The sequence below is a fragment of the Aulonocara sp. 'chitande type north' Nkhata Bay genome, linkage group LG20, assembly GCF_057382095.1.
Source record: "Aulonocara sp. 'chitande type north' Nkhata Bay isolate Kocher_YH1m ecotype deep benthic linkage group LG20, A_spYH_male_GT1.1, whole genome shotgun sequence".
Taxonomy (NCBI): Eukaryota; Metazoa; Chordata; class Actinopteri; order Cichliformes; family Cichlidae; genus Aulonocara; species Aulonocara sp. 'chitande type north' Nkhata Bay.
In genome coordinates, this window is record NC_141363.1 from 26,765,518 (window position 1) to 26,790,093 (window position 24,576).

General features: G+C 42.2%; 1 protein-coding gene across 1 annotated transcript in view; it reads left to right on the forward strand.

Moving 5' to 3' along the window:
• Positions 1 to 24,576, forward strand: part of fam120c (family with sequence similarity 120 member C) — a 41,779-nt gene that overhangs the window by 10,862 nt on the left and 6,341 nt on the right. The window contains exons 4-16 of the mRNA XM_086278545.1: positions 2,217 to 2,345; positions 5,277 to 5,379; positions 5,535 to 5,608; positions 5,961 to 6,229; positions 8,975 to 9,137; positions 9,224 to 9,307; positions 12,887 to 13,058; positions 14,797 to 15,046; positions 18,238 to 18,352; positions 19,694 to 19,903; positions 21,871 to 22,108; positions 22,623 to 22,758; positions 24,464 to 24,527. Coding sequence (XP_086134671.1) covers positions 2,217 to 2,345; positions 5,277 to 5,379; positions 5,535 to 5,608; positions 5,961 to 6,229; positions 8,975 to 9,137; positions 9,224 to 9,307; positions 12,887 to 13,058; positions 14,797 to 15,046; positions 18,238 to 18,352; positions 19,694 to 19,903; positions 21,871 to 22,108; positions 22,623 to 22,758; positions 24,464 to 24,527 — 2,007 coding nt within the window. The remainder of the gene's footprint in view (positions 1 to 2,216; positions 2,346 to 5,276; positions 5,380 to 5,534; positions 5,609 to 5,960; positions 6,230 to 8,974; positions 9,138 to 9,223; positions 9,308 to 12,886; positions 13,059 to 14,796; positions 15,047 to 18,237; positions 18,353 to 19,693; positions 19,904 to 21,870; positions 22,109 to 22,622; positions 22,759 to 24,463; positions 24,528 to 24,576) is intronic.

Consider the following 24,576-nt stretch of genomic DNA (forward strand, 5'->3'; position numbering starts at 1 on the left):
TCTTCAAGTGTGGCCAAGCCCCACCAGTGGCACAAATTTCATGCAAAGCTCTCCATAAAGTTTTAGTTACCCTGCAAACAAACTGATAAACCTAACCAGCCTCTCCCTCAGAGCGAGGAACAGGTGTTATTAATTTACCGCTCCTATGGGCACATGCCAAAAGCCACATATCTGTAACGCGATCGTTCTGTTATTGGAATCATTCTTTTGTCAAAAGTGTAATTTTTTTATTCGTGAACATTGCAGTATTTGGTGTTTTTTATATATATATATATATATATATATATATATATATATATATATATATATATATATATATTTATTTATTTATTTATTTATTAGGGGTGCAACGATATTCGTATCGATATTGAACCGTTCGATACAGTGCTTTCGGTTCGGTACGCATATGTATCGAACAATACAACATTTGTAATTTATTTTATCAACTTTCCTTCTGACATGCTGTCTGTGTTGAGCGCTCAGTGAATCTGCGTTCGACTACTCCGCCTAGGCTGCACTGTCGAGCGCAGATCCACTGAGCGCTCAACACAGACAGCATAGTCAGAAGGAAGAGCGCAGGGCAAGCTAGCAAGACAGAAGTTAAGCTCTCCTTGCAACATGGACCTCCCCCACTCTCATTCAGATCTGGCGTTTGGAATTATTTTGGTTTTCATGTGACGTATGACCCTGAAGGTAAGTGAGTCATGGACTAAAGTAAAACAGTATGTTGGATGTGCCATGCAATGCTCAATTACATGGGTGGGAACTAGTGTGTTAGCGCAGTTAGCTCGTTAACGTGTTGGCCGTCTAGCCCCATGCACGGGGCAATCGGCGGTAGCTCGTTAACGGAGATTTGCCGTGTTGTGGCGTTAAGGTCATTTCAACGAGATTAACCTGAAAGCACTAGTGGGAACACAACGAATATGACTGCACATTTACGCCGACATCATCCTAGTGCAAAGACAAAAACAACAAGCATGCTACTAACTTTAGCCGAGTCATTTAGACAGCTGTTAGCACATGATTCTCCTTATGCTGCTGAGAATATAGCCCAGAAGAAGCGGATAGTATAGCTTTTATTTTGGAAAGAGACATTTCTCTGTAATAAACTCTCTTTTCCAAAGATGAGTGATTCCTCAATCAGATACAGGGCTCGCAAAATCGCTAGCCCGACGTCCTGGGGCTAGCGATTTTTTTCAGACGGGCTACCCTGCCCGTCGGGCTATTGTAGGAAGGAAAAATCTATGTCAATGCTTTTGCATTCTTTCAGAAATGTAGCTGGGTAATTATGTCATTGGCATCGGTGAGCCACTGTCAATATGTGACATATTGAAATCGCGTTTGAATTTGCGCTTGTTTTTTTGCTTTCACTTTGCAATCTGCGAACTGTGTATAGCGAGCGACAGCACTGATTGGTGAGTGATGATAATTTGTGCACCAATTCCTCTGACATCGTCTTATTAATCGTTAGCTTACTATGCAAACATGACAAGTGAAATCTCCCGCAGCTTAAACATGTGAGAGGTTGATCGCGCAGAGAATCGCTGAGCTTATGTGAGTGCGTGTGTAAAAGCAGCAGGATATATATTTTAGTTCTGCTGAGCCAAATAAGACAGGTCAGGGTGAAGAAGTGACAGCCAAAGAAAAGCTTACCACAAAACGGAGAAGGTATGACAAATCAGACTATAAGGCAAAAAGAAAGTGCAGCTTTATGGTTTCATGGACAAAAGAATTTCTGTGGCTGCAATATGACGAGCTAAATAACCAGGGCTGCACATAAGTGGTCCGCAGGTGCGCATTCGCTGTCAAAATAAAAAACGCGCACAAGGGTTAGGGTTAAATTTAAAAACTGTACTTTTGAGTTAAAATCTATATTTATAATTTTAATAAATGACAAATTAAAGAGGCATGAACATTTTTTTTTGTATCGAAAAAATATCGAACCGTGACACCAAAGTACCGAACCGTGAATTTTGTGTATCGTTGCACCCCTTATATATATATATATATATATATATATATATATATATATAACCAAAGTTGCTTAGAAAAAAGTGTATAATAAATATCTAATAAAAAAAGTGAGCAATATGAATGCTGCTTCTGTGCAATGCTTCTTAAAAAAATCTACCTGTCTGTCATGCGGCTGTTTCACAGTGCCGCTGTCCTCGTAGCTCGATATAAGTACATGAGAGCCTTTGTTCTCTTGCTGTCAGGTGCGAGCCCATCAGTTGGTGCTGCCGCCCTGTGAGGTGGTGATCAAAGCCGTCTCAGAGTACGTCGCCTCCATCAAAGACCTGGGAAACCTCGACGCCATTGCCAGAGATGTCTTCAAACAGTCACAGGTAGGTCATGTGTGTCACTGATGGGTTTTTTTACCGACTGCTCGGAGACCGACATCCTGCCGGGTGAATTAAAATGTCTTTAAATAAGATTTACATGAAAAGAAAAGAACAATGTGAACATGCTTTTAGCCGAGGTTTGACTTTACATATCAGATTTTTGCTGACAGTTAAATAGGTTATTACTGTTGACACAAGGCCTGAGTCAGCAACTGTACTTCCTCACACATCAGTGCTAAACTGTAGCCTTCTGCTTATCCGATATAAATCTGTGCTGCACGGGGTTAGCTAGTCCCCGGTGTCGCCTCGGGAAGTGGTTTCTGCTGTGTTGTTCATGTCTAAAGGACATAAACATTTAAATCTATAATTGGGTGGCGTGTTGAGTTTGATGTCTTCTGTAAAAGGAAAGTTATGGTAGGAGTTAAGTCGTAGTTTACTGAACATGTTTATAAACTATATGGCTCTTTGACTAATAGGGTTTTTCCACTGTGGTTAGTTTAGATGATCAGTTGAGCTGCGCTGCTAGAGTGCATGTGTTTTTCCACTGTTTCACACAGCAAAAAAAAGCTGAACGGTGAAGATGGTGCATTTACTTGACAACACATACAAGAAGCCATTCTGTACTTTGTTTTCATGGCCCAAAACAGGCCTTCCAGGTTTTGTGAGGGTGAGCGACTCGCACAAAGTTGAGGCAAACCTAAAATACCCAAAATAAACCAGTGCATCTTTGTTGTTTTTGTCCATCTGTGAAGCAAAGATGCATGCTAAACTCAAGTACTTAAGGCTTCTGACTTTGATGAAATGTGACGTCAAAATGGTTTAGGGCTGCCAAATAAACTGATACGTTGGAAAAAACATGTTGTGATTGAGTAAAGTTGTTATTACAGTTGTAATTACTAAATGGGACAGGAAAGTACCTACAAGGATATAGGATGAGGGACCAAAAAAATAAAATGGCATCTATGGGATAATTATGTAGAGTAGAGATGACAGTTGTCCCCCCTGTAACTAGGAACCAATCAACAGCCATTTTACTGTAGAGTGGAACATGGAAGTATAAATTTCCTTTAAGTAAACAGAGGGTTACACTACATGTAATTTTCTGGAGGAAGATGTAAAAGTATAGGTAATTGTTCTTATCTTCTCCTGTGTCCATAATACAAAGTTAAATGTTAATTATTCAGCCATTTGATGGAAAGCGACACGCTGGATTCAGCCATTAATAAAGGTTAAAAAAAAAATGTTATAAACCTTTAGAAAAAAGTTACTTTGACCTGCCATGACCACAGTAGTGTGCTGCTGTTACTTACTGTGTGGCTTATGTCTAAATTCTTGCCATTACACCATGGCCCAAACTGGGTTATTGGAAAAACCGCGTCCATCCCATCTCATATTAAGCAACTTATCAATAAACCACATAGCCTTTCGTAAAACAGAGTTTGCCATCCTTGTTATAACATGTTCAGTTTATCTTTGCAGTTAAAGTATGTAAAGCTGAACATTTTTCTTGAGCTGGAATAATCACAGAGTTCAGTAAGAAGCGACTTTATTTGTATTTTTTCCTGAATCCAGCAGCAAACTAGATTCTGATAACGATGTACGTATAACTTATTGCTCACTCTTTAATTTGAACGAATCTCACATTAAACTCTGAGTCTATACATGTGCTCACTCTAGCATTAACGTGGTTTAATCCACACCAAAGTATAGGTTTCTAAATGCAGTATATTCTCCTGTTTGATATTAAACAGTACATGTGGGGCCTTTTTTTCTTCTTCTTCAAAAGCAGATTTGTGTCTTCAGTTATAACCAAAGTGTCACAGAGAGGACGGGGAGATTGAAAGATAAACCTTTGCATGGGGTCAGTTTATAGTAAACATGGCGACTCTCTTCCAGCTACAAGGACTTAGTGATCTGGAACCAGAGCGGCAAACATCTAACCAGGTGTCAGAAACCAAACCAGTTGTTCCTGTAGTAATGAATGACACAGAAAAGGACCAATACTTCAGCCATATAGACTCGTGTCAACATATCAGTAAATGTTAACCTCCTAGGACCTGGTGTCCACATATGTGCACATCACATTTTGGGTTGTCTAGACCAAAATACTAAATTTTGCTCTACAAGGGCCTGATATCCACTCACGAGGACATTTTACTGCCTAAGTTTCATCAAAATTTAAAATGAATATCCTCATACGTGGCTCTCATTTTTCTTAGGAACAAAAATCGGGTAAAAAAAAAAAAAAGGTGATTCTTTGGGACCCGATGAATGTAAAAACAATCAGCCCAAATATCAAAGAGAAATTAAAAATGCATGCTGTGGAAGATTTTTGAAACTGTTTCTGGACGTGGGGAGATGTACAAAAAAGTAGAAAAAATTGAGGGACACAGCCATGTGCCCCTGGAAAATAAACTGACCAAAACAAAGAGCAGGGACTTAAAAGTGAAAAACGTCCCATTATTTTCTTTCTTTTGGATAGCACAGCATGTAAATCAGTGGGACACAACCATACGGTAATTAATGCATATGTGCCACACATGAGCATGAATGCAGGCAAAGATATCGGCCACTTGCAAAGGTTATAGGTTGTAGGTTATAGGTTGTAGGCTCTACAAAGAGTCCCCGCAGAGGTCTAAATCAGGCCTTAGGCATGTTATTTAATCTTGTTTACACTGGATAAACCAGTGACCAAGTAGGTTTGACTTTATGGCTATGTTGCTGTGACAACCTCCCCTTTGTAAAACCAAAACATCAAACACTGGTCCACGGACAGAGAACAGGCCAAAGGTTTTTTTGTTCTTGTTTTTTCCTTCTTGGGTGCGTAATGCAGGAAATCTCTCCAGCAGATCCCTCAGTTAGAACATCCTCACTGCCATCTTTAATACCAGCAGGTTCAGTAGTCTTCATAATGCTTTTGCCCCCCCTTTGCAGTCTCGTATGGAGGACAAGGTGGAGCGATTCAAGAAAGCTGTGGAGTATTTCTCAGCTGCCTCCAAACCCCGCTCACCTAACATGGGGCCCTCCTCTTTCATCTGTGAGTAGCAAGCGGCTCAGGACGCAAGTTCAGAAAACAGGATTGCTGTTATGTAATCTTTTTGGCTTGCTCGATGTACTTTTATTCACTGTGAATAAAACACATTTGTCTATTTGTTTTTAATCCCTGTTTTTTTTCTCTCTCGCTGTGCACAGTACCTGGGTTTGGACCTGCTCCATTTGGGGGACCACCTGGTCACATGGGACCGATGCAGCCTGGAAAGAATCAGGTAGATTCCTTTTCTCGCTAATCCTTAAGTCTCTTTGATGTGTAATTGTGTTCTGTCTACATGAGTCTACATGTAGAATAGTGGATTAGGCTTTATTTCCCTTTGCTCTTTGAAATCCCTTTGAGGCATGTGCTCGTTTAGTGACTGATGGAGGAGGGTGCACTTCTTCCCGTCTTGTATCCTCCCACCAGCCTTGATGATATGCTTCCAGTTTGATCTGATATAAAATAGGACAGTATCAGTTCCCACCCCTGAGATGTCTTCTCTTCCCTACTCTTCCTCTTTTGTACTCAATTTCCCATGCTTCTTCCTCCACCAACCCAATTTTCCTTCTTTATCCCCCCTTTCCCAGTTCCCTCCCCCCCAGGTCCCGGGGTTAAAGCCACACTATCAAAATGCTCCATATGGACCTGGCCCTCTGTTCCAGACCCCACAGCCACCATCCCAAGACTGCAATGACTCACTGACGGGCAAGATGGGCTTCACTGACTGGTCAGCTCCATATGATTCCACTCAGGGGGGAAGTCGACTACCCAATCATCACACCGGCCCTCTGTCTGGCCCCTCTCCGTCTCCTTCCTCATCGTCGGATGGAGATGAACCCAATGACAGCAACGCCAAGTAAGACACTTTTCGAGCATGTCAGGTTCCTTTTGCACAGTTTGAAGTGGTTCTGTGGGTTCCTAACACGGGACTAGAGCTGCCACGATTAGTCGACTAGTCACGATTACGTCGACTATCAAAATCGTCGACGACTGATTTAATAGTCGACACGCCGTTTCAAGCTTTGTAAGTTCCAAAAAGATGCAAGAATAAGTAGTAGGATTTAAGAGTGTAATAACGGACTGAAACAGAAGTTGGCAGCACTGCATGTACAAGGATGCCAGCTGCCGTTAAACCCCGAAGAAGACGACGTAGTGTCCGCTATCGTAGCTGTGTCCAAATTCAGGAACCGCATCCTCCTGTTTACAGCGACACGACAAAGACTGTCCAAATTTGAAGGCTCCGACAAATGCGGCCTTCATTTCCTCAGATTTGAAGGATGGGTCTGGTGCATACTTCGTGGTCCAACCTATCCCAGAATTCATAGCGCAGCCCTGCTCAGTTACCAACAATGGCGGCAGCTAGTTAGTTTTAATATTATTCTTTCTGGGTCACAAAATAAACGTTTAACATATTTTCAGGCGAGAATGTAGCTGTGTAAACCTCAAATATCTGCTCAGTTTATCAAGACACCACATATTTTCAACAGCGCTCCGACGTTTTCGGAGACGTCTGTTACCCACCAGCTCGATAGCGAGCCGGGGGCTAGGCTCACTAGCGCCGTGAGAACACCGGACTCCCGGCAAATCGTTTTCAAACCCACCGCCGTCATTCGCTACTCAGGTTAAACATGATATATAAGTCACTTAGATAACTTAAAAATGTTATTGTTTGGCTTTTTTCAGTGTTTGATTTGTTCCTGAGTAAATCGGTTTGGCTGAGATTAAAGTTTTTACACAGCTGAATAAACATCAAGGACACAACTGATTATCAGAAGTGTGAGATGCTCGAGAATTTACTCCTGTTGTATTTTAGATAGCAAGGATCAGATGGCTGAGTTTATCACACTTCACCGAAAGGATCTGCAAATTTCATTAAAATTTAATAAACTATCATCTTGTCTTTATTTTTAGTTAGCACATACCTTAAATGCTTAAAGCTGTAAGCTAATAATAGTTCTATAAGAGCAGATGCATGCTGGTGCAATAAGCTGTAAGTTTTACGTCCAATGGATGCATTATCTGATTAGTCGACTAATCGCAAAAATAATCGGTGACTAGTCGACTATCAAAATAATCGTTTGTGGCAGCCCTACTCGGGAGTATAAAACAACCCTGGTACCATGTGTCTGAAAAGTAAAGTCAAAGAGCTTTGCATTTCTGGATGAAGACATATGCATGTCATACCAACCTGTTAGGGCACTTGTTCATCAAGACAAGACTGAGCAAGCCCAGGTAGCCATGGCTCATAAATCTGACGTGTAGTGGACACTGACACCACATATAAAATAATTACAGTTTCACACGATGTCGGAGTATTTAATGTTTAATTACTAATCTTATTTTTCATAAGTAGGCTTTTATATAGTATTTCAGTGATTCATACTCCTACTAGGAATAGGTAGTAGGGCTGGGTGATTTGCTCCATCATCCGGTTGTTCCCCTGTGACATCACCTATGACTCATACCAGTGCAGCCATGGCAGGCTGGCACAGGAGGTGAATGTGCAAACATTATGGTTGTGCTATCCACCCTTTCTCTATGATGTGCAATGTGGGGCCCATATCTCACTTCTAGAGGAGACGTCGACACACAACTACAAATGATCTAATTTTAAAGTAGCCGGTTAACATGAGAGGACACATATTTGAACTGCTAAAACTGTGTATTTTTGTTGTTTTTATTTAGTTAGTTTATGAATAAACACACAACTGAAGTTTGTTCTTGTGTGTGCGTGTCTCACCTGTGCCCTCCACACACTGTGGAGTTTTTGTTTTGTTTTTTAAACCAAAAATCACACATGCCACGGGAAGGGGTGGGAGAAAAATTAAGTGAAGAACGTGATAGATGAGTGTCTCATCAGGTGCACTGTGAAATTAATTCAACCAGCAGCCAGAATTGGCCTCCTGTTTTCTCTTTTAAAGATGGTTGATTGATCACACATAGCAATGAATGTTAAAGTGCACATCCAGAAATGTCTCTTTCACATGTGGAGATGCAACATGATATTATATTGAGGCTGATTTAGTTTACTATGAGTCTGTTAATAATTTAATGCATCTGTGGGGAGATTTCTTGGTGAAAATGATCGGTGACCAGGGGTGATCCTTGATATGAGCAACCATTAACACACCCGTTGCAGGTAGAATATAAAATGTCATATAATAAATAACAAAAATTAATGAAATTATTTAATAAAACCACACAGCCATAATTAGTTTTAGAATATTAATGGTTGTGCTGTTATATTTTTAAACCTTATTAACACCTTGTTAATACAGGTTCACCCTCCACTGCTTTCTTGGTGGCCAATAATGTTCATGCAAACCTACTGAAAAGTCACAGACAGCATCCGTTTGTTCTGTATTTTAACATCTATGTCATAATGATGACAGGTGTAACATCCAGTGCTGATAAATGCAGAGACAATAGTCAGAAGTGGCTATTAGTCAAATTACTCTAAACATTATTTTAAACTTTTAAACTATTGGTTTGTCCTTGTCAATCTAATTGTTACACCTCAACTAACCACAATACACACATGTTGACCCTGAATGCCAGTTTCTGGATAACTTAAAAATTCTCATAATCCCTCTCTCCTCAGCCATTTGACAGACAAGTCCTCTCGGTGGGAGGATCCCACTGGAAGAGGGGGCTCCGGCTCTGGAGACGGTTCCCAAGGCAACGGGAGCGGGTCAAACATTCCGTCACTGTTATCTATGGCGACGCGGAGTCACATGGACATAACCACACCCCCTCTGCCTCAGGTCAGACACAAACTCCAGAGTTCACAGCACAGTTGTGGGGTGTTTCTGGGGAAAGTCTGTCACCGTGTTTCTGTTTTTAATTTTAGGTCAGCGCTGAGGTTCTTCGTGTAGCCGAACACAGACACAGAAGAGGGCTGATGTACCCCCAGATTTACCACATATTGACCAAGGTGAAACAGTTCTTAGTTACTTAACAGTTCGTTAAGGTTTTAATTTCCTTTTCGAAATCTGTTTTTGAGAGGAAACTTGAACCTGAGACCATCAATCCTTTGCTCCAGCACAGACATTGTGTTATGTAATACGAGTTTTAATGTTAACAGCACAACTAGAAAGCAGAAAATCTGCTCATTGGAGAAGATCATTGGGTTGTTAGATTTCTGAAGGACTGTCCTTTGTAGTTTTGATTTTAGTCTTCAAATGCCCAAAAACTTTACAGCTGTGTGTACTACTGCCTTCACAACCTGACACAAACTACCATTAATGGACCTGTGAGGGCACCTGTTTCTTAAGGTTTTTCCTGGCTTACAATGAGCCTTTGTTGGTTGATTATGCATATGTCAGTGGGCCTCAGGGTGGCTGTGGCTACAATGTAGCTGCCATCACCAGTGCGTGAATGGGTGGATGACTGGATGTGTAAAGCGCTTTGGGGTCCTTAGGGACTAGTAAAGCGCTATACAAATACAGGCCATTTACTAAACATGAACAAGCCATGTACAGTAAAGACAACGCCATACCTTTGCTGTGTTATGTTGCAGAAATCTATTTATAAACATTATATTTCTGGCACTTTATTACAATTCTTTAAAAAGTCTCTGCGGGTTGTCAAAAAGTGCTTCTATGCAGGAAAACCCCCTTTGTGTACTGGTGTTTTTGCTCAGATTTGTGCTGGGATTTCTGACTTCTTTCTCTGGTTGGAGCCTTTTGGTGTTATTTTGTGAAGAGAGTAGTGCACACCCCTGTATGAAACACTGTGTCACATGAATACCCTTCATTTCCTGGGACAAAAACACTTTCAGGTTTCTGAAAGTTTGAAGTTTAGAGATTGTAATCAAACCCACAGAGACTCATGAGCCACACACTCAACTAACGAAATGTGTTCCTTTTTAATCAGCAGAAAAGTTTTTTTGTACTAATATAAGTTTGATGGGGTGGTGGTCCCCATCTTCAAGAAGGGGGACCGGAGGGTGTGTTCCAACTACAGGGGGGATCACACTCCTCAGCCTCCCCGGGAAAGTCTATGCCAGGGTGCTGGAGAGGAGGGTTCGTCCGCTAGTCGAACCTCGGATACAGGAGGAACAATGCGGTTTTCGTCCTGGTCGCGGAACACTGGACCAGCTCTTTGTCCTCTCGAGGATACTTGAGGGTGCATGGGAGTTTGCCCAACCAGTCTACATGTGTTTTGTGGACCTGGAGAAGGCATTCGACCGTGTCCCTCGGGGCGTCCTGTGGGAGGTGTTGCGCGAGTATGGGGTGTCTGGCCCATTGCTACGGGCCATTCAATCCCTATACAACCGTTGCAAGAGCTTGGTTCGCATTGCCGGCAATAAGTCGGACTCGTTCCCGGTGGGTGATGGGCTCCGCCAAGGCTGCCCTTTGTCTCCGGTTCTGTTCATAATTTTTATGGACAGGATTTCTAGGCGCAGCCAAGTGGCGGAGGGCTTTCGCTTTGGTGGCCTCAGAATCTCATCTCTGATTTTTGCGGATGATGTGGTTCTGTTGGCTTCATCGGGTGAGGGCCTCCAGCTCGCACTGGAGCGGTTCGCAGCCGAGTGTAACGCAGCGGGAATGAGGATCAGCACCTCCAAATCTGAGGCCATGGTTCTCAGCCGGAAAAGGGTGGAGTGCCCACTCCGGGTCGGGGATGAGTTCCTGCCCCAAGTGGAGGAGTTCAAGTATCTCGGGGTCTTGTTCGCGAGTGATGGGAGAAGGGAGCTGGAGATCGACAGACGGATTGGGGCTGCGGCTGCAGTAATGCGGACGCTGCACCGGTCAGTCGTGGTGAAGAGGGAGCTGAGTGTAAAAGCGAAGCTCTCAATTTACCGGTCGATCTACGTCCCTACCCTCACCTATGGCCACGAGCTGTGGGTAGTGACCGAAAGAACGAGATCGCGGATACAAGCGGCGGAAATGAGCTTCCTCCGAAGGGTGGCTGGCCTCTCCCTTAGAGATAGGGTGAGAAGTTCGGCCATCCGGGAGGGGCTTAGAGTAGAGCAGCTGCTGCTCCACATCGAAAGGAGCCAGCTGAGGTGGTTCGGGCATCTGGCAAGGATGCCTCCTGGGCGCCTCCTGGGCGAGGTGTTCCAGGCATGTCCCACCGGGAGGAGGCCCCGGGGCAGACCCAGGACACGCTGGAGAGATTATATCTCTCGGCTGGCCTGGGAACGCCTCGGTATTCCCCCGGACAAGCTGGAGGAGGTGGCTGGGGAGAGGGAGGTCTGGACCTCTTTGCTTAGGCTGCTACCCCCGCGACCCGACCTCGGATAAGCGGATGAAGATGGATGGATGGATGGATGGATATAAGTTTGAAAAATGTTATGAGGGAAAAAAGTTCTTTTAACCTCATAGGTATGTCTTAGGTGCGCAGTGTGTCTTTTGAACACTGAAGTTATGGTTGCTGAAAAATGGCCATCGTATGCTTACATACACCTACCTATCTATCCATCAAAGTTCAGCCATGTGTACCAACCCTGGATACATGCAGGAAAGTAGGCTCAGCAGAGATGCCGAGACCGCCGTCTTTCCAACCACCTCCATCAGCTTCTCTGAGAGAACACTGCGTTTTTCCCAAGCCAGCCAAGAGACGTTATCTCTCCACCAAGTCTTAGGTCTGCTCCAGGGTCACCTCACCAAGAGGGCGGCCAGGAGGCATTCCCGTCAGATAAAAGGAGCTTCAGCCCACAGACAGCACAGACAACCCTTTGGAGGAGCCTCATTTATGCCCCTTGTATCCATGAGCTCATTCTTTCAGTTAGTACCTAAACTTTGTGTCCACAGGTGAGGGCAGAAACGTATGTTGAGCAGTGAAACGACAGCCTTGGTTTTATACTCTGTCTTTTTACCACAACAGTCCGGTACAACATCCGCAACACTGCAGATGCTGCACCAATCCGTCTGTCTATCCCCCGATCCGCGGTATCCCCGTGTTACTGCAATGCTACAACTTGACGAAGAAATTAATTTCCAACTTCCAGCTGGCATGCTACACTTTTGTGGCTGAGAAGTATGGCCTCGATGTTGTAGGTGCTAATCCTCATCCCAGCCATTTATATTCTACGATCCCATGTCATTTTCCTTAAAAAAAACCCCAAAAAGCAAGAAGGGTTTTCTGAAATTTTAAATGAATTGTTTTGTAGTAAAATGTGGTGTACCGCAACAATGAAACCTAAGCGTGTAGTTTTAATCTATCATACATGTTTTTCAGGTTATTAAACTGTTGCTGATCATAGAAAAATGCATTACTTAAGTGTTCAGATACTCCTGCAGGTTAAACTGGACTAACGAAATACATTCAAGGCTGACTGAAAGACTCAACATAAACAAATTTGAAAACACCTTCTTAGGCTGGCACCACTCTGCAGAAGACTGTTAAATAGTTATTGTTTTCATTCAAAAGCCGTATCTATGCATTTGTCCATGTCTAAATGATATTGTCTTGTTAAGAGAGAGCGTATGAGACTCTTTAGAGCTCTCGATCCTGCTCTCTTATTCATTTTGTCCTCAACTATTCCTTATGCCCCTGCATCCCTCAGGGAGAGATGAAGATGCCAGTGTGTATAGAGGATGAGTGTAACTCTGAGCTACCTCCTGCCTCGCTGCTGTTCCGTGCTGCCAGACAGTATGCCTACGGCGTCCTCTTCAGCCTGGCTGAAACACACCGCCGCCTGGAGAGGCTCGCTCTCCGCAAGAGGGCTCCCCTGGAAGGTAGGTCTTGGTCTGGGATGGACTTAGATACCTGAGTGCAATATGGAATAACAGGCATTGTGATTGGATAAACACTTTACACTGCAATTTTCTTTGAAATATTTTCATTTGAGAGACCAGTTAACCTCAGTGTAACTACAGTTGAATGAATGAATGATGGCATGAATGTCATCATAGTTGGGGCTTTTAATGATTTCTTCGAACTGTTCTTTATCAAAGCTGGAACGATTGTACGGCATGCATCTTTAATGACTTTAAAAAGCAGGTCTAAGGAGGAGAAGTGCATATTGATTTATACAAGCTGGGACGGCCTCTTGGAGCCATTTCTAAATAACTACAGATTCCAAGATCATTAGTTCAAACAATTCTATGCAAGTAGAAGTTACTTGAATGTATTTCCACTTTTCTAATGTTTGGAGGAAGTCTCGAACAGTCACCCTCAGATGAGAGGAAGTTGGTTAGGATGCTCAGGAAGAACCCGTGAACCACCAAGGCTCAAGCATGCTGTGAACTGGATACTGCTAGAACAAAGTCATGCTGCTCTACTAGAGTTCAAGAATAAAAAGTGTGTTGAAGCCACATTGGTTCACTTTAAATAGGCCTCTCATCTAAAGCTTGCATCAGCTGAGACAGATTACAGACTTTACAGACTACAGATACTCAATTTTTATTACACTTTCAGTCAGTATCATGTAGCCTCCCAAACCTTACTCTTACTTGGTACATTTTTCATGTTGGCCTCTTACTAGGCCACCTGTCGTTTAAAATCTTGCTAGCTATAGTTGTGCTTGTTTCCCTTTCTCTCCTTTCTCTGTTCTCTTGACTAAAAGGTATATTTGCTGTATATTTGCTGAATTGTCAGAAAGCTGGCTAGATGCTTATTTGAAGTTTTTCATCTGCTCCTGGGCTTTTTCATCCAGAAGTCATTTTGATTTCATATTGAGAAACTACTTAATATTACATTGTAGGGCAGGGGTGTCGAACTCCAGGCCTCGAGGGCCGGTGTCCTGCAGGTTTTAGATATCACCGTGGGTCAACACACCTGAATGAAATGATTTGTTCATTACCAGGCTTCTGGAGAACTTCAAGACATGTTGAGGAGGAAATTTAGCCGTTTAAATCAGCTGTGTTGGATCAAGGACACATCTAAAACCTGCAGAACACCGGCCCTCGAGGCCTGGAGTTCGACACCTGTGTTGTAGGGAGATGTACTGTTAAAGTCAAGGAATATACAGGCTTAAAACCTCCTGTTCCTCATACATTGCTGTTACCTGGGTCAGTATGCCAATCAGGCTTGTACGTATGCTGCCATTACCTGATTTGAGTCGGTATGGCTCAGGCAGCCATAGATGTTCGAGATACATTAACTGACTTAAAGTTGTTGTTTATTGTCATTATAGGTCAGACGAGCCTTCAGGCTTGTAAACATTAAATAATGATGACTGCAGTGACATGTTGGACATCCTCGAATTTTTGTTTTACAAAAGATTCACTCGACTGTCATGTGTGGCAAACAAAGGCAGAAGTTGTGTACCCAGCTGGTCGTTACAGCTCAAGGTCTCTTCACTAAATATTCCAATTTCACAGCACTGGCAGAATCTCTATGTGTGAAACAGCTCAAACCTCTACATGCTCTCATCTTTAGCAGCTTCGGAAATCTCCAAAACTGAGGCATCTGCATCATAAGCAACGCCACCGTATGTATCTTATTATTCCAACATTTGTTTCTGTGTTGCAGTTCCTCCAGTGATTATCAAAGAGTGGAGCAGCGGTAAGGCCAAGTCGGCCCTAACACCAGAGCTGGTTCCCGCCTTGTGTTTCCGTGAGTGGACCTGCCCCAACCTCCGGCGGCTCTGGTTAGGTCGTGCCAGCGAGGACCGCTCCAGGAGAACCAGGGCCTTCCTGGCCTGCCTACGCTCTGACTGCCCAGCCCTCCTCAACCCAGCACAGGTCCCACAGCATCTGCTGCTCATGTGCTGCGTGCTCAGGTATCATCAGTTATAGGGATTTTAAAACGCTTTGCTGGGTGCAAATCTAAATTTGGCAAATAGGGTTTTTTGGAGGGTGGGATATCCAAATATGTTTTCTGTTGCAAATACTGCCCTGTATAAAGGTGACAGAGCAAAATATGTGCATAATTGGGTATAACCAAACAGCCAATCCTTTCAGAAGCAAGTTTTGGCACTCAGCAGGCATCTTGACAATTCCTGTAGGTAGTTACTTTAAAACATGTCAAGGAATCTGGTCAAATAGTTAAAAAAAAGAAAAGAAAAACAGACCTTGTGTCTTTATTTTTTATTTTTTCCTCTCCCTGCTTGAGAATTGATCCAATGTTACTTCTGCCTTTGTTACAATGAAACAGTTTTTTTAGGCTGATGTCATAGGTAATTCAAAGTATTTACATTTTTCTCCTGAATTTTCCCAGAGGCACTATTGTTTAGTGATAATGGTGATACATAAAACACATTTTGCAAGACTTAACTCTTGCGAACCAAATTTTTCAGTGGTGCGACTAAAAAAAAATAAAAATAAAATTGTGGACTAAACCAATCGGAGATGGTCAGGGGCGGGACCTCTCTGATTGGCTGTGGTCCAGTTGAAAGTCCAGGTGTGGACTGATTCTCAGATTAAAGCTCACAAAACTATTTAACAATCACCAAACAGCAAATGAGAGCAGGTACACGGATTCCACACGAAGACGTAAACACAGAGCGTACCCGACGCATCAGAATCAGCTTTGTCTTTCTCGGCTTTCTCACCCGATGGTCCGTACATGGAAACGCTGTCGGAGCTCAGCGAATCTGATGCGTCGGGTCCGCTCTGTGTTTACGTCTTTTTGCGCTGATTCTGAGCTGCAGGTTTTGTCTCTCTCCAACCAAAATTCACCGAGCCAGCAGCAAAAGAAGCAGCAAACTGCGCTTCACATTTGATAAATGTCGTCATGAATTCCCTCTGACTTTTGCTGTTTTGCTTCCACCACGATAAAAATCACACTTCATGCACAGCTAGCTCTCTCTCTCTCTCTCTCTCTCTCTGTATTTCAAGAACAGTTTCCCGTCTCAAATCTGTTTTCTGCATTATTCATTCGCTTATTACCCACCAGTCTACCGTTGTTTACAGCGCTGTCGGCTGCTGTCTTTTTCTTTTCTTTTTTTTTTTTCACTTAAATGACCTCGGACAAGAAAGCCAAATTTCTGCTGTTCAATACTGAAGAAATTTAAACTTTTTAAAATTATGCAAAACTGCAGAATATTGCAGAATATTTTTAAGGTTATCTGCTATAAAAAGCCAGGCCAGAAAAATCTCCTTCATGTTTTTCTGTTTCATTCTCACCAGTGCGCCCATGGCAAAAAGTTAGTCTAGAGCCCTGTCTTAAGAAAACCTTTCTCTTGAAGCTTAAAAACCCCTACTGGTTTCCTTAAGATTTACTCTTTTTGGCCATTGTTCAGTAATAACAGTAATATCCTAGACTTGAGCAGTAGCAGGTATATGCCATTTATATTTGTTTGTAGTATTTATGTTTATCCAGTTCATCAAATGCTAAATTTACTCAGTTTAAACTGACACCTTACTGTTTGTAGTAGTTTTGTCACACGTGATGTCCGTTATGATAACGATGGCTCTGCTCCTGTCAAACAGTGAGTCAGCATACAGGCTACCACAGAACAGGAAGCTCACAACGATAAATGTCACTCAGTTCGATGTCATAATTATACCTGTTAAAGCCAGAATGTCTTCTGCAAACAAGGCCGTGAACTGTGGCGCTCCAGCACGTGTCTTGTTCTTGTCATGTTCTCTTATTGCCGATCTCCTGTCTCCTCTCAGTCCTCATTCGTGGCTGTATTTACGGAGCAATTCTGCCCAAAAACTCAGGTCAGAGCAACCTTTGCTCAGGGTCACGCGTTACAAGAATAAAATAAATACACACTGCTTGAATCTGGTTTCACTTGTTGATAAACCAGCTGGAGACATGGATTACAGCCTTAGAAGTATCCTCCTGTCTGCTTGTTATTAAAGTAGATTATAACAAATAGTTACAAATTAAAAAGACCGACATTTCCACTAACTACAGCAGGAAAGACACGTGTAATACCATTAACAAAAACTTTGTCTGCTCTCCCATTAAACCCCATCAGCGCTGTAGTGAGCCAGCACTCCCAACACCAGGACTCTAATTGCAGTTCAACAGTCGCGTTATTATTTATAGCAGTGCTTTTCTTACTGTGACATGTCAGGATGTCTTCTGTGAAAAAGGCTCATCAGTAGGTTGACAGAAAATGACATGTCTGTTCATACAATGGAGCCAGTAACTCAGCCTTTGCAGCATAAATCCTACACAAGATTGCCCTGCTTTCTTTTTCTGGAGACAAACTAAACAACGTGCTGATTATTTTTGATTTGTGTGGGTATTTATATGCTTTACAGTTAAATGTAACTACGTTTTAATTCATCAGAGAGGTAATAGTTGCTGCTTTGTTTTTCACGAGTGAAACATGAAGGGAAGCTTCAGCCTTGTTGATGCAGACAAAGTGACAGCAGGAAGGAACATTTACAACAGGCACACTTGAGAAATTAACAAATAACGAGATGAAAATTCACTTTTGCATTTCAGACATGAACTGGAACAGCTTACTGGCACCGAATGTATGCCTTGCCTAGGATTGATTTATGTAATGGTGCAGGATGTCTCTGGGCTTGTTCTGGCTTTTGCCTGGGAGCTCCGGTTTCTCAGAAACATGCAGGTTAATGCTGCGTGTGTTAGCCCAAGACTCCCAGTTTCACTTCCTCATTGCGTACATGTTGAAAAAGCACATCAGCGTTCGACTGTTCGATATCCCCTAAAATAAATATAATTGCTTTTGTTTGTCACAATTTGTGTTGCAAGAAATCATTTTCGTTCATACAATAAGCAATAAAAACTGATTTAAAGATTTTCCACTCCAGTCATGTAAGAAGAGTGTAAGAGTGATGCTGAAGTTAATCTTTTTTTATTGTTCTTTTTTTCATCGAAATCTGCACTCGAGTCATCCTTTTGATTTAAATATAAGTGTGTGTCTCTGAGAACTGTTATGTCATATTCCCTGAAGAATGAAAGAAAACTACAGTTTCTGCTTCTGTTGTTGCTTATTAAAACTGAAAACTTCCAGGGCACTGTTTGAATTAATTATTGTTCTTTCAGGTATATGATGCAGTGGCCTGGAGGAAGGATCCTCCAGAGACATGAGCTCGATGCCTTCCTGGCCCAAGCTGTTTCCAGCCAGCTCTATGAGCCTGACCAGCTACAGGAGCTGAAGGTGAGAGTCCCCTCCTTTCAGGGAATAATCATTAATAAGAGTTGTTCCTGCACTTATTTTTCTTGCTTTGTGGTGTAAATTATATGTCTTGGTGCTGTTTGAGAAAACTGAAGTGCTGAAAAATAAAACATCCTTTCCCTCTGAGGCAGTTTGGTTAATAAGGGAAGAATGTAATGGCATGTTAAAGTGTAATTTATTGTCTTCTCATATGTTTCCATTTGAATGGTGAGTGGAGATGGGTTTTCACACACCTCAGATGCCGACTCCATGTCGCTGGAATTGGATGGGGAATGCGTTTGCTGAATGCTTACCGGTTGACAAGTGGACTGAAATAAGGGAGGGAGTGACGGCAGAGTTCACTAGAAATAGGTGAACTGCAAAAAAAAAAAAAAAAACCCCACCAAAAATGAAAAATACAGCATGAAAAGAACAGGCTGCGGCTCTAATGGACACTCGTTTTCACTTCCTCTCTTTTTGTTATAACTTCGCCTTTCTCCACGGCTGGCTCGGACCAACGAATCAAGAGTATCCCACAGACTGGTTATATCACATACTTTATACTCCGCTTCCATCGGCGAAGGAGCTCATTGCAGGTGGACGCGACGTACCCAAACTGCCAGCTGACTGCAAACACTCCCGCTTTTGCGTAGGTTTTCATGCCACGGTCATGGTTGATGCATCCTCGACATGCTCCGTGTTTCTCCTTAAGGATATGTGTCACAACTCCAGAAGTTAATTCCAGAAAACTACAAAAAAAATCAGAACTCACTCAGTGAAGTCATTGCCACGTTTTTCAAATTTTCTTTTGAAATCCTGGCTGTACTATGTGAAGCAGGTTATAAAAAAACAGGAGATCCACAAGAAGCCAAAATGCACAATCATGCACCATTAAATGTGAAAACAGCAAAATAAACCCAAACAGAAAAGGTGGCGGTAAAAAAACCTCGAAAAAAGTTAAGATTCAACTGTGGAAGGAAAATTTAGTTCAGTTTTAACAGAAGCTTTGTTTGAATGATGTATCATCGACCGAGCCAAGGAGGAAGTAGCGTGAAAATGAATAGTGGCGATGTGCTTCTTGGCCCTGAGTAGGTATTGATTATCATGATACATGCATCAGCTGTGATGTGGGTGGCAGTGAACCTCCATAGAGCGCAGTGTGTAGGCGCCTTTATGAAACTCTGTAGAGTCAGTAAAATCCCCGATAAGCTAAAGTCTCTGAGAAGAGTGCACGCTCACGTGTCGCAGAGACCTCGCAGCTCTTCAGCGCCGTCACCTCTCTGCTCTCGTTTCTGTTCCCACCTCTTAAATGCTGTCATTTTTCATCTGTGTGTTGGCTGTCAGGTGGAGAAGGTGGATGCTCGCGGCGTGCAGCTGGCTGCTCTCTTTATGGCCGGCGTCGATACGGCGCTGTTTATCAATGATGTCTGCGGTCAGCCGTTGCCGTGGGAACACTGCTGCCCCTGGGGCTTCTTCGACGGCAAACTGTTCCAGAGCAAACTGGCCCGAGCCGCCCGCGACCGAGCCGCCCTGCTGGACATGTGTGAGGGGCAGGTACGAAGCAGAGCAGGGCTGAGTGTGACCATCGTTTGTCTTTCATGTCCCAAAATCCCTGTTGGAGGGTGAATTATAGTCCAGTCATCATACAGCTCTGTGTGTAAATGGCTTTTAAAATGGACTTTTTCCACCTTCCCCCACAATTTAAGAAATTTGTAAAGGTTATTTTAAAGAGCAGGATGGGGAAGTTCATATCTTCTTTTGTTTTAAGACTTGAAGTGTAATATTGATTCAAAATGATTTACGGTTACTCTGCCCATTTAAGTTGGACACACCAATACAGCTTATAAAAACACAAGCTAACAGCTGTTTGAAATAAATACACGGCACAAACCAATAACTATAGAAAATGGGAGTGCGCAGAGGTGAATAAAATGGGATGTTGGACAAGAAAAACTAGGAGTCAAAAAAAGATTAAGTCAGCTGCCTTCTAAATATATTTTTTTAAATTTGTTACATATTGTAATTGTCCTTTTTTCCCCCCCAACAATAACACAAAAACGTAACAATTGTAAATGATTGGAGCACGCTGCATGTACTGGGATGGTCGATCAACTCCACCCTCAGGCCATCTGCTCTACACTGCCTTTGACCTAAAAGCACCAAAAAAACATTCAAAAAAATATAAACCACAAATTTTCTTGGCGACCTTCATTGGGATAGAAACAAATAAGACATTGAGACAAGTCAAAATTGAGACCATTTTAATGACTGTGGTCGTGCAAATATTGGCTTTATTTAAGAGCCTTGGTGTACTTCATATAGGAGCTCATCTGGCAGCCCATGGGCCTGATGCTTACCGCAGCGCTCTGAGCTCAGGTCCATTCCAGTGTTCCTGTGCTGTTCCAGTCAAACGAAGCCTTTAAAACCCCCAAAATAAACACACAGTATCAGCTTACCCAGCCGTGATACAAAACTTGCCTTATTAACGCATTAGTTCCTGTAGGGTACTGTAAATTTACATTAATAGAATATCACTGATCAGTTTAACTTTATATTTCTGTTGCTAGCTTGCTAGGGCAGCGATGTTTCATCATGCTAAACAGCTAAATTAATAAAAAAAATAGAAAGTACTATAAGAATTAACACAAATACAAAACTGAATTATTGAAGGAATTAAAGACTTGTTTTGTGTTTTTTGGTTGAAGCCCTAATCAGTGACCGTGGTGGAGGCTGGCTGCTCAGTTCACTTTATCAGGAGAAGTGCAAATGAGTCACCATGTCTCTGAATGTGTGTGTTAACAAAGTTTCCAGCTGTTATCCCATGGCCAAATTTTAAAGTAGACATTAAAAGAACAGAATGAAAAATGAGTACAGGAGGAAGCACACAGACCTGTGATAAAGAGCTTCAGAAAAAAGCTTTATTCATCCTCACAGCTGAAATGACAGCAGATTGAAAATGAATAAAAATTGTGTTTGAAATCATTGTGACGGTGTCACATGGGCTAAAATGGGCTTGTGCTGTGTTTCATATGTTATTAAACCTTTGTAATAAAGTGACTTACCGTATGGCAAGAATATATTTATATTTAACTTTTTGCAAAAATAGAACTTCAATAAGACAGAATGCAGACATGCAGCCTCGGAAACAGGACAAGTTAAAATAAGCAGGATAGATTTGGGGGGGTTAATGAGTGTGGTGCATGCTACATCCAGAACTGTGAGAGTACAACTAACTACGTCCTGACCCACATAGGTGCATACATAAGATATTGGAGGAAGATAAGTTAATAGATATCTATATGTATGGAGTTACACTATTGGCGTGGGAGGAAAAACGTAGCACTGAGTCGCCATCAGAGAGAAACACTTATTTTTATTATTATTTTTTATTATTATTATTTTTCCATACATCAATATGCCCACTCCAGTTTTATGGATAATAAAAGTGACAGTTAAAGAGAAAGTGGGATCTACTCTGTATCTGTCGCGTATTAACAGCCGTAATTCTTTCTTCTCTGCAGGAAGAGCTGGTGTCCAAGGTCGAGAAGATGCGCCAGGCGATCCTCGAGGGCATTAACCTGTCTCGCCCTCCTCCTCCACCACCACCTCTTCCACCTCCTGCCTTCCTTCCCCCTGCCATGATGCCCCCTTTCTACCCCATGCCTCCTCTCTACCCACCCCGTCCCATGGGCGGCATGCCCCCGCATCACCCACATCATCCACACCACCCAGCCCAGCACAGACCCCGAGGCTTCCCAGGTATGCCACAGTTCATCCACTGTTTGAAACAAGTAGTTTTAGCTCCTTTCCAACTTCTTTTAAGCAACTTTTTTCTGATTGTTTGTTGCAAACAAAACATTTGAGCTCTGAGATGACCATATTATAAATATCCACTCTGTGAGTTACAAAGCAGGAAAATACTTCTTGAGCATTTGGAGCAGTCTGAAAACTGAGATTTGTACGACTCAAGTAGTCGTTGAATATACACTGACCTCAGTATGAAGCAGAATAGATTTCCTTTTACAGATTGAACAGAAAGTTGTCTTGTATGTAATGCAGTTACATTTAATTGATACAAGAAAATGTTTCTGACTCCAGACTAATGTTGTACAGTTTCTTGTTGGTATAAAACTGTGTGCATGGTTATCTACTAGGTGACAAAACATGGTAGAATATAGATAAATACGCAGTTTATGTCCTATTAAGATAATATGGAATATAAACAGGAACACAGGGAGTTGGTGTGTAGTGACTTTGCAATCTTTTCTTTCAGGCATTCAGTCCATCCCCCCTCAGGGAGGGAAACTGGAGATCGCTGGCATGGTGGTTGGTCAGTGGGCTGGCAACAAACCAGTCCGTGGGAGAGGGGGCTTGAACATGCAGGTGGTGTCAGTGGGAGCCGGGAAAGGGTGAGTTCTGCTATAATTTTTTTTCAAGTAAAATAAACACATTGCAGGGTTTGAATAAGCGGCTTGAGTTTAAAAAGTCATGATGTCGTTTGAGCCATAGTCTCTGGGCTTCTTTCCGTTTATTAACAGCTCTGGTATCTAATTAATATATCAAAGTAGTAAAAATCTACATTGACAGGGAAACAAATTCTTCTCAAAATTCATCTTTCTTATAGTGACGAGTCTTCTTCAGCCTCTGAAAACCATCGATCGCCTCTTTCTTGGATCAAGTTTGTAAAGTCAGCTCTTACTGTTCGGACTTCAAGGACAGACAGTTGTAAAAAAGAGATCACTACTTAATGAAACAAATCCTGTGTCGATCATAGCCTGTACAAAAGATGACCGCCGTGAAGTCACCATCCCAAATGCGCAATATGAGTTGGTTATTCTTTCAACTACATGATAAGTAGAACAGCATTTAGTTTAGGGCTGCCACGATTAGTCGACTAGTCACGATTACGTCGACTATCAAAGCAGGATTTAAGAGTGTAATAACGGACTGAAACAGAAGAGGGCAGCACTGCATGTACAAGGATGCCAGCTGCCGTTAAACCCCGAAGAAGAAGCTGTATCCCAGAATTCATAGCGCGGCCCAGCTCAGTTTCCAACAATGGCGGCAGCTAGTTAGTTTTAATGTTACTCTTATTATTCTTTCTGGGTCACAAAATAAACGTTTAACATATTTTCAGGCGAGAATGTAGCTGTGTAAACCTCAAATATCTGCTCAGTTTATCAAGACACCACATATTTTCAAAAGCGCTCCGACGTTTTCGGAGGCGTCTGTTACCCACTAGCTCGATAGCTAGCCGGGGTTCAAGGCTCACTAGAGCCGTGAGAACACCGGACTCCCGGCAAATCGTTTTCAAACCCACCGCCGTCTTTCGCTGCTCATGTTAAATATATGAGTCACTTAGATAAATTAAAAATGTTATTGTTTGGCTTTTTTTTTGTATTTTATTTATTCCTGAGTAAATCGGTTTGGCTGAGATTAAAGTTTTTACACAGCTGAATAAATGTCAAGCAGACGGCTGATTATCAGAAGTGTGAGATGCTCGAGAATTTACTCCGGTGTCCTGTTATATTTTAGATAGCAAGGAGTTTATTAAACCTCACCGAAACAATCTGCAAATGTCATTAAAATTTAATAAACTATCATCTTGTCTTTATTTTTAGTTAGCACCTTAAACACTTAAAGCTGTAAGCTAATGATAGTTATATAAGAGCAGATGCTGCTGGTGCAATAAGCTGTACGTTGTACGTCCAATGGATGATGATCTGATTAGTCGACTAATCGCAAAAATAATCGGTGACTAGTCGACTATCAAAATAATCGTTTGTGGCAGCCCTAATTTAGTTTAATCCTGAATATTGAGTTGTGTTTTGACCGTTTCCTGTGTTTTCCTGCTTTTAAACTAGTGTGTAGTATTTTTCCCTCCCTCCTGTTTACATTATGTAAAATCATTCTAAAAAGACTGAATATAAAGCTACAGAACTGGATATATTTGAGGCTGATCAGCTGCTCTGGTCACCAGCCAGTTAGTTCATCTCTAGTCAAAGGCCTAAAGGTTATACTAGCCACTTCATGCATTGGAGCCGACCTAAAAGAACTGTAATGTTAACCCAGTGGAGACTTTTTTTAAAAAGCCTTTCTCTTTGTGCACCACAGGAGGGGTAAAGAGACTCCAGCAAAACTAAGGGGAGGGAAGAAGACAACTGCCAACAGAACACAGGTGTGACAGCAGACAAACCCAGACAAGCCTCTGTACTCTCAGGTGAACA